Source organism: Scomber japonicus, chromosome 4 (assembly GCF_027409825.1).
Source record: "Scomber japonicus isolate fScoJap1 chromosome 4, fScoJap1.pri, whole genome shotgun sequence".
Classification (NCBI taxonomy): Eukaryota; Metazoa; Chordata; class Actinopteri; order Scombriformes; family Scombridae; genus Scomber; species Scomber japonicus.
Genome location: NC_070581.1, coordinates 26,611,578 through 26,622,251, shown reverse-complemented (window position 1 = coordinate 26,622,251; position 10,674 = coordinate 26,611,578). Strand labels below are relative to the sequence as shown.

The 10,674-nt window shown below is 52.0% G+C and overlaps 1 protein-coding gene across 1 annotated transcript; it reads right to left on the bottom strand.

Annotated features, from left to right (window-relative positions):
• Positions 1-615: 615 nt before the first annotated feature.
• On the bottom strand, positions 616-2,700 carry LOC128357652 (uncharacterized). The gene is made up of 2 exons (XM_053318021.1): positions 2,559-2,700; positions 616-2,465 (listed from the first exon to the last, which is right to left on the bottom strand). The coding sequence occupies exons 1-2, from the start codon at positions 2,698-2,700 to the stop codon at positions 742-744; spliced, it is 1,866 nt and encodes a 621-aa protein (XP_053173996.1). The 3' UTR covers positions 616-741.
• Between the last annotated feature and the right edge of the window lie 7,974 nt (positions 2,701-10,674).

The window sequence follows — 10,674 nt, the reverse complement described above, 5'->3', positions numbered from 1 at the left end:
CCCAGTGGGACAGGCGCTGCTTTGTGACAGGTTTCCCCTTATGAGGATTAGCCCAGGAGACAAACAGCTGATCGCTCCTCCTGAAACCCTTAGTCCTGTCCATGTAAGTGCGCACCGCACGGACTGGACATAACGCATGTGACCGCTGCTCTCCAGGTGAGGCAGCAAAGGCCACAAGGTCAATAGGAGAACATGAGCCCACTACCTTAGGCACAAAGGCCGGGTTGGGCTTCAAAATCATCCTCACATCCCCCGGGAAAAGCTGAGTGCATGATGGATGCACCGAAAGCGCATGGATGTCACTAACCCGTTTAGCCGAAGCCAGAGCCAGTAACAACACTGTCTTGAGAGACAGGTGTTTCAAGCCTGCTCCCCCCAGCGGCTCAAAAGGAGGACCCTTGAGCCCCTCCAGAACCACCGCCAGATCCCATGGTGGCACCAGCGGTCTGGACACGGGGAGAAGCCTGCGCGCTCCCTTCATAAAACGGCAAACCAGCGGGTGCTGGCTCGCTGTTTGTTCCCCAAACCCCACGTGACAGGCGGCTATAGCTGCCAAGTACACTTTAACTGTGGAGAAGGCTTTTCGTTTGTCAATCAGGTCCTGTAAGAATGACAATATCACACCCACTGGACACTGAAAAGGAACATGGCCATTTCTGTGACACCAGTCCTCAAACACTCTCCACTTACAGTCATACAGAGACCTAGTGGAAGAGGCTCGAGCACTTTGTATAGTGGAAATCACACGCTGTGGGAGTCCCACCGCTGACAAATTGAACCACTCAGGGGCCAAACCCACAGCGCCAGGCGTTCTGGGTGCGGGTGGAAAACCGCGCCCCCCCCCTGCGATAACAGGTCCCTGCGCAGCGGGAGCTGCCAAGGTTGCGCGCACAGCAACCGATATATCTCCGCCAGCCAATGCATCGCAGGCCAATGCGGAGCTATCAGAATCAGCGCGTGGCCGTGGTCCCTCACTCCGGATAGAGTGGGGGGTAACAGGGCCAGGGGAGGGAACGCGTAAAGAAGCTCGTGCGGCCAGACGTGCGCTAGTGCGTCTATGCCGAGGGGAGCATCCAGGCTGCGCAGAGAGTAAAACAGCGCGCACTGCGCGTTTCCTCTTGACGCGAACAGATCCACCGCGGCCCGACCATAACGGGCCCATATCTGTTCCACAATCACCGGGTGCAGAGTCCACTCCCCGTATACCGGCGCGCCCCTGGACAACAGGTCCGCGCCCGTGTTCAGAGCTCCCGGGACGTGCGTCGCCCTCAGGGAGAGGAGACGACCGCAGCTCCACAGGATCAGTCTGCGAGCCAGCATGTGCAACTGACGAGAGCGCAACCCCCCTTGGCGGTTGATGTACGTTACCGTCGTCGTATTGTCCGTCCTCACCAGGACATGATGGCCCATGAGAGACGGAAGGAAGTGTTTCAGGGAGAGGAACACCGCTGAAAGTTCCAGAAAATTTATGTGAGACCGCTGGAGGTCCACACTCCAGCGGCCCCTCATCGACCGGCCCTCGTGAATTCCGCCCCACCCTGTCAGGCTGGCGTCCGTAGTGACCACCGTCCTGGACAGGACAGAGCCCATGGGCACCCCGCGGGTCAGAAAATACGGGGCTCGCCAGTGGCGCAGTGCCCTGACGCACCCCGGCGTAACCAACACTCTCCGTGCGCCATGACGCACGGGATCCCGCCCGCATGAGGCCACCCAGAGCTGGAATTCCCTCATGTGGAGGCGACCTAGACGGACCACGAGAATGGCTGACGCCATCAGTCCGAGTAATCGAAGACACAATCTGAATTGAACAGATTTGCCTGGATGGAAATCGTTCTGTCGCACCAGGCGCAGCAGGGATGCGTGTGTGAGCATCCTGAACTTGTATTTCCTGAGAAATTTGTTCAGAGCACGTAGATCCAGGATAGGGCGAATACCACCCCCCCCCCGTTTTGGGACCAGAAAGTACCTGGAGTAAAAACCGCTCTGACACTGTGCGGGAGGAACGACACAGATTGCTCCTTTGTTTAACAGTGAGAGGATTTCCTCTTGTAAAACACGAGCTGACTCTCCCTGAGCCTGGGAGTGTATTATGCCGGCGAATCGAGGGGGAACAGCGGCAAACTGCAGCCTGTAACCCCTCGAAATCGTCTTCAACACCCAGGGTGAAGCTGCGAGCGCAGCCCACTTCTCCCACCTGCGGCAGAGAGGTGAGACGCGCTGCAGCTCCTCCACCATGAGAGGTCCCAACCGCGGTGCGGTGGCGCCCTCTCGTGGTGGAAAACTGACATGGCCTCTGGGCGGTGCTGTGCACTTTGGCCCGGGAGGACAACGCAGTGACGGGGACCTCACTGCCCTCACCCCGGGAAAAGCCGCGGCTTTTCCCGGGGGTGGGACAGCAGGTGCCGCCACCGCGCTGTTTATTTTTATAGTTTTGGCTTTTATTCGCTGCGCCCTCGGCACTCGGCCTGGATGCGACAGCGGGACACATTCTATTTTCTATATGAAAACTTGTGTGTGTGTGCGTGCTTGTGGACATGGGAGAGGGGCAACCGCTGAACCCTCTGCCGTCAGATGTCCGTCTCTCCCGGTCTGCTCTGGCACGGTCCGTGGCAGCTGGGAGATGGGGGCGTGGGGGGCCCCGGAGTGCACGCTCGGAAGCCAAACAGGTGGAGCTGGAGAACGGGGAACTTCCAGCTGCATCACCGGTGACGAGAGGGGCGGTCAGGCCGCTCTCTTCCTCTTCCTGGCCTGGTGGCTAGTAGCTTGCGCGGGCTGTGCCGGCGGAGCTGTAGCTGGGGCCGAGGGCTTTTTGAACCAGCCGGGCCGCCCGGGCACGGGCGGCAGGGCGGGCTGAGGCTTCGGATGTTTCGGTATTTTGAACTGCGAAACCTGGGCGAAGGATTTACGCTGCGCAGGTGGAGAGGGAGCTGAGGGCTTGCGAGGGAGGCAGAGCTTGAGAGCTTCGCCTTCTTTCTTTTTGGCTTCACACCGTTGTTGCATCGATGCTAGGGCGGAACCAAAAATACCCTCCGGGACAATGGGCATGTCCAGGACGTCGTCCTTCTCTCTGTCTGACAGGCTGGCGAGGTTGAGCCACCGCGCTCGCTCCTGCAGAACCATGGTCCCCATCGCTCTTCCCGTGGCCTGGACCGCGCAGCGTTGGACACGGAGACACAGGTCGGTGATGACCGGTATCTCCTCCCACGCAGCTGGGTCCTGAGTTTGCGCAACATCCTCGCACAACTCAGCCTGGTAGGCCGTGAGCAGCGAGAGGACATTGAGCGCTCTGGCCGAGAGCGCCGCCGCCTTGTACGCATTCTCAGTCAGGGCTGACTGAAAACGGTCGGACTTGGACGGCAGGCTGGGGCTCCGGGAGGACACCGCTGACAGCTGGGGGTGAAGGTGAGCTGCAACAAGTGGCTCCATCGGAGGCATGCGGAGCAGACCCAGGCTCTCCATCGCCTCACAGTCGAGGGACGAGGCCCCGGGAACCGGGCTCCGGCTGCTGTAGGGGCGGTCTCTCCATGAGCGCGCCACCTCCTCCAGCAGCTCCGGGAAGACGGGGAGAAGTTGCTTCGTCGCGCTCTTGGCCAAGGGCAATTTCTTCCCCTCGTAGCGAGATCTGGTGGTCTCAGCTACGACAGCGGGCCAGGGGATGCCCAGCCGGGCAGCAGCGCGTTTGCACACGTCGAGCATGTCCGAGCTGGGGGAGGGAGAAGCTGGTGTGCTACTCTCATCTCCATCCCGAGAGTCGACGGAAGCCGCGGGCTTTGCAGCCCGAGCCGGCGTGATGAAGATGTCATCCTCTTCCTCATCCTCTGATATGAGGAGATCCAAGGCGCCATCATCATCTTCCCCATAGTCCAAATCCAGGACGTCTTCCTCCAGCGGGGGAACCGCGGCTAGCTCGAGCTGGGAGCCCCAGCTGTCGCTAGCCTCCGGTGTCGCCACCGCAGCGACCCCCACCTCCTCTCCGCCCTCGACGGCGGCGCCGTCGGAAGAGAGATGGGGGTCATGTCCAGACAGGCTAGCCTGGCGGGCTAGTCGTCTGCGGAGACTCTTGATGGTGAACACCGCACAGTGTTGACACGAGCCGGGGACCTCGATAGCCGCCCGGGCGTGTTCCAGCCCAAGACAGCACGAGCAGACCTGGTGTGGATCCATGCTCGATATCTTATTCCCGCAGCGACAGAGTCTGGCTCCGGAGTCTCCGTGCCCTCTGGTGTGAGGGGTTTTAGCCTCCATTCCGTGCGAGCTGGTGTGCAGGCAGGGAACCGAGGCAGTTAGCTGGTGTGCTAACCGTGAAGAAGCCGAGAATTAGCTGGTGTGCTAATGCCCGGTGCTCGAGTAGCCGTGGTGGGGCGTCGAGAGCAGTGCTGACCAAGCCGTGGAGGGCAGGAAAGCACTGAGTTCGATCTGGTGTGACCGACGAAGCAGAAAAATGTCCTAAGCTAGTAGCGCCCAGCGACAGAAGCTAAATAAGATCCGTCTATGGACAGTTAAGCTAGCTAGCCCTGGACGCGAGATATGCTCCGAGTGAGAAGAGGTGTTTGAATGAGGGTGGTGCCGTCCGCATGAGCTATTTAAGGTAGATGGGACTACCTGTGGCGGACGGACACGTTCACCAGCCAATCAGGATTGGCGTAATGAGATAAATGCTTCTGAGGGCTGCAGCGAGGCGTGCATCCCATAGTGAGACATCGAACGAAATATTATGAAAGAGAACAGCAGGCTTGTGCACTCAGAAAAGCCACATACACACAGACATCAGGATGTCAGTGTACTGGGGCAGAAGCAGAGTGTTCAAAGCTGTGTTTGTGCTTGTTTATGTGTGTGTGAGTGTATGTTTTTGGCAGGTGAGGGGGCACATCGTCCTTTATAGATGCACTCTTTCTGGCACTGTCACTTCAAGGTCTCAATCGCTTGCCATTCTGGACCCCAACAACTGCCAACGCAGCCAATCCACCTCTGCCAAGGTCCTCTTCATCCCTCTGCTACTGCTCTTCTCTCTCCTCCTTTGCATAATTACCCAGGTAATTGTGGAGTAATTGACTGCATCACCTGCTCACAGGAAGCTCTGGCATTGTTTAATAAACAGCTGGAATGTGCGCCACATGTTGTCGGAGAGCAAGAGGAAGAACATATTGGGGCAGAGGGGGAGGGCTGGAGATTGTGAAAGAAGCTAGGAGGAGGACTGAAAGGAGTTGGGTAGTGGAGTCTGAAAAGGAGGCGGTGAGAGTTTACACATGCTAATTTTCCAAACACAGGCACAGAGATATAACATTCTCTAGGCGAGTCTTGAACTTGTTATGCAAGGTGAACATATTATTGCCTATGGAAAGATTACTGAGCGGGAGGGTAATGAGAGTGGGAGATGGATAGATTTAGAGACCCAGGGAAGAGAAGAGGCAACAGAAGGAAAGTAAGAGAAAGTTTGAGGCATGAGAGAATGAGATAGATAGATGGAAGGGGAAGCAAGAAAGGAGAGAGGGGTGAAGCGAGCCTCTCAGGGCTAATGACATTAAGGAGGTCTGATGAATCGACACCCGCTGAGTGTTATTGACGTCCCCTGAGCCTGCCCAGGCAGAGCCAGCCTCCTAGCCCGAGTATTTGCTCCTCAATTAGACTGCCTGATTAGATTCCCTCGGTTGTGCCCTCTCATGGGGTGAGCAGGGTGGCATGATGGATGTGATGGGCAGGATTATCAGAGGGGGGTGTCACCCATGCCCCGCCTGGGGGGCACCAGACGATGGGTTTGACCAGTCTTTGCAGGGGTGTGTAGGCGGAGGGCAGGGGGCGCGGCGTCAGTCTCTTATTGAGGCTGTCAATCATAGCCTCTTACAAGACACAGGCTGTGTCTCTGCACAGAGATGCACAGGAGTAATTACTATTCCATCTCGCTTGGCATCTAGATATATGAGGCTGTTCACAACCACTGACCTCACGTGGCAACCCTTCGCCATCTTTGAAATTGTTTGAAAATGCTTAATTTACATATCCTGTCCTTCATTCACTAATCCCTCGAAGAGGGATCTCAAAATGCAACTAACGGATATTGCAGATCCGTAGTTTTAAATTCGAGTGCTGTTTATTAATTAAGGTAAATTTGAAAAGTGCATTTTTTTTTTCTTTTTGATGTCTTCAGTATGCCTACATTAGTCCCTCATGTTGAAGAGCTTGGCAAGGCTATGTCCTTAACCCTATTCCCTCCATTTTCTGGTAGTGACAGTCTCTTACAACCATTCATCAACATCTTGGCTCTTGTGGTGCAAAAAATGGGGCAAGTCAGGTAAGTGTCCCAATTCAGCAGTTTTGAAAGGCAGTAACTAATGATATCTCAGGAATGGGGGCTGCTGCTGTTTCCCTGAGAACTTTCCTTCCTGTTCCATTGTGTGTTTGTGTGGCTGGATAGCTAGCTAATGGCCTGTCTCTGATGAATTAGGGGGTCTGACACCCTGCAAACACACTCTCCCAAGGTCATAGCAGCTCACAGATTACCATATCCGGGGGCTTTAACAATCTAACACAGCCTCAAGTCAGTCTGATGACAATTGAGTCGAGCACACAAGAAGATAAGGGAGTTGGAGGATGGAGAAGGGGGGGCTTGGCTCCAAAGGAAGAAATTGCTTTTAAAGTGGAGAAAACCTGCAGTGATCTCTGACACTGATGTCCCTAACAGTGGCTTTGATGCCAAGCGTCCATTTGTGCATCCCTCTCAGTTAAGGCGCTCTTGCAGTTGTTCACCTGACAATGTTATCCCTTTTCTTTATTGAAAGCTGGCATTCAAACCCTCCAGTCCATGTTAAAGACTCCTCTTACACCCTAGCAAAGTGCTTAGTGAATGTGCTCTGCTCGGGCACTTCCATATTTCTTCACAATAACACCAAGTTGTTTTCAAATTCAGCTTGGTATAACGTTCCATTATGCAGTGTAACATATTGTATAATGCATTACATTGATTTATAACTGACTGTGCTCCATGCGGCAGCCTTGCTGTCAGCTGGACATGTCACAAAGATGTAACACAATCAAATAGATAGAGGGCAAGTGATGGGTGATAGAAAAATCTAGATTACTACAAAAAAATACTGTATATGTGCAAACATGGACAAAACACACACACACTCACACACATGTATGCTCACGGAAGTAAATTGTAACACATAAGGGCATACACACATCCACCCCCACACTTGCCATATGTGTCTGCAGGGAGCTGGCTAAAATGTCAAGCTATGTGCATGGCTGCCTCCTGTCGACGCCTCTCTCCTTATTTCACAGCAGCACCTGGTGGTGACAAAGAGCACAGAGGAGTGAGGCTCCCCAGGAGAGGAGAAAAGAGGAGAGGAGAGGAGAGAAGTCCATCCATTCCTCAAATATCAGACCCTCCCTGTCCCATCATGTTCTACTTTCCTGTCAATCCAACTCAGGGCTGCTTAATTTCACTTTGAATTGATGATGTTCGAGCCCCTGCCAAAGTTTGAGGGATTTTAGACGTAGTATCAAAGCCAAGGAGCATAATGAATGAAAAGCCCCTTCCCAAATTGATTTCAAACTAAATCAAACCCTGGTATTCAATTATCTGCCAGAGCTGCCACTGAGGAACTTTAAAGTTGTATAGGCAGAGATCGAGAGAAATAGAAGGAGGGGAGAAAGTAAGGAGAGGGAAAGAGGACGGTCGGAGCAGAATGCAAATGACTCCATCCCTGCGTGGTGTCAGAACAGGTGGCCCAGTGGTAGCGCTGGGGCTGATGAATGAGCTGTTGAAGTGGAGCCCATTGCTACCTCTAGCTAGTGGCAGCTCCAATTCTGCCTAGTTAAGCATTTGGCCTCCTCTGCCAGGAAGGCTTAATTGAAGAAATCATCACAGGGACTGGGACAGATCTGGTGTTACTGGGACCGAATTGTCTGTCTGCCTAACCAGACTGTAACATCATAATAGTGTGATACTATCTGTCCACTAATCACAAGAAAAGTGTTTCATCACAGGATACCAGACTAGGACCAAATTCATTTTAATTATGTTCCACCCAGTGTGAATTGCTTCAATTCAGTCATAAGTTAAAGGATAATGCCAGTGGATCCCCCCCCCCACACCACCACTCCTCCTATTGCCGGTTTTAAAAAATCCATTAAAAGTAGCTCACAGAGACATGCCGCTGTTTTGACTAATGCAATGCATCATGCTGAACAGCGTGTGTATTGCAGGTTTTCCTAACATGCCTTTATCACCGAGCTAATGACTGTTTTAGTATTATTTGATACAGTGTTACACATGCATCAGGAAGACAAAATGTCCTGTTCTTTTGCTTTAGTGTTTTTTTGTTCCTTCCTCTGTAATATTTACTTCAGTGTGGTACAGTACAGCCTACTAGACATTATTCACACCAGACAAGCAGACCACTGGGCAGGGAGCAGAAGAAATCCACCCTGATTGGTTCTTCTTAGTAGAGACCAGTGACTTTTTTTATTGTATCAGAGCGTCAGGGTAATTATTGGTAAATTACAAAAATCTGTCCTGTCAGCGATATCAAGCAGAAACCAATCAAGCCATTGACACCACATTGCGTTCCAAAAAACAAGTAGCCTTTGGCCCCCTTCCACACCTGCGCACAGTGTATCGAATGTTTGGCCTAACTAATGAACGACTAAATGCAATTATAACGTACTATCTCTGAAATTAGGCCTGCCATGGTGTTAATTACATAATTACTGAAGATGTCAGCTCTATGCGGGAGGGTGGAGTGTCAGTGGAGCGAGTGGAGCACACAGGGAGGGAAGTTGCTTTGCTTTCAGGGATGAACTATAGATGCTTCTTTGATTCATGATGCCGGCTTTGTGGAAAATATCGCCTTTGCCAAGTTAATTTTGAAAAGGCCAGCATATTTGGGCAGAGACAATCAGCCTGACCTTTCTGAGAACAACCCCAGTTTTCACTCTTTCACCTCTTTTTTGATTCCCTTTTTTCCATTTCTATTTTCTTTTCTTTTTCCTTTCTTTCTCCGTGCCTCGCCTTCACTCTCTGCTTCCTCGCCTCTCGCTTGGTGGGGCTGACATGCACGTCCTTGACAGCGGCGTCTGCTAATAGAGATCGCCATTGTTTATCAACACATCCCACTGATGAAGCAGCCTTCCCGTTTCTGTTGGAATATTTGTACAAATTTATTGGAGGCTGCCTCTATTAGACGCAGGCCTTTGCTAGGAAACAAGTATGCTCCTAGTGTAGACAGACAATTGTATTCTCCTGCTTGTGTACTTCAGTAATCAAAGCGACGCAGATGACTTTGCCGTTGTTCTGTGTGCTGTTATATCATGCAGATGATTGGAATATCAATTCATTCCACACTTGCAGCCTCATGGCTAATTTGCAATGGCTGTATATCAAATATGTCATGAGAATGGGGAGCCATATTTCCCTTACAGAGAATATGGAACTGAATTTGTCATTTGCTATCTCTCCCTAGTGCCATTTGGTGTGGAAACTGGAGGGTATGCGTGTGTGTATGTGTTTGTGTGTGTCTGTGTGAGTCAGAGAGAGAGGGAGAAAAAGTGGATGAAAGTGTTAATGTATTTATGTTAAGTGTGTTTGACAGTGTTTGTTGCTAGGATCTGGGGCTGCAGAAAGACAGACAGTATGATGGGGCCACGGCATCCCAAACGAGATGCAGATGAGGAGCCATGCTGAATAATCATGCCCCATCACAGACAGGGAGGGGTCTCCATCACAGCTGTTTCAGCCCAGACACAACCCCACCACTGCCCTCCATATCCCTCTATCCTCACCTCTCTCCCTGTCCACCTGTCCCATGTCAGTACTGCTCGCAGAAAAAACTCTGATGAGACTTTTCTAGGAACTGAAAATAGTTTACCTCCTCCCTGTTCTCCGTTATACCTCCACCCGCTGCCTGCTGCCTCGGTAGGCTGCTGTTTTCACAGGAAATTAGCCAGACGTCCCCCGAGGTGGATCTCGTGCATAGCAAGATATCTGCCTGTCAAGGTGTTCTACGGCTTCTGCATTCATTTGCTGCTCAGTGTTTCTCTCTCGCTCTCTCTTTCCCACTCTGTCTACCTCTGCATCTGACCCCTGCAGCTGCACCGTCATCTTAGCCTTATCCCGTCTGGCTCATCCATCAGACGGACACCTAAGAGAGACATTGCGAGTGACGCTTTAGTCAAAATCTGACCACTTCACGAGCGAGTTTCGAACCCTTGTCTGAACCACAGTGTGTGAGCCGTGCTTTTACTTGGTTTTATCAAAACCAGTATTTTTTTTTACACCATGCACAGCTGCGAGCATGTCATAGAGGTGATTTATTCATTGAGATGGCAGCTCAGTCAGTTTCTCCCTCCCATTGTTCCTGTCACTCTAAACTGTTTGTTGGTGTTGTTCTTCCGTGACTGTGTGGGAGATTACCATATTAGGTGATGCCTTTAATCACCACCTGTATTTCAAGTGTTATGCGCTAACCCTTGCCACACAGGGCTTGACATCACTCTCAAGAGGAATAATTGCCCTGCCTTAAGCTGGTCTAGCCCAGATCCTGGCCTCACCATGACTATCAGAACTTTACAGCTCTTTGACCCAAGGCACTGTATTTATCACACCTTGTTTTATGACCCCATAAAAAGTCCCTTGATGAATTTGATAGGCTTATGAAAACAATTCCATCCAGG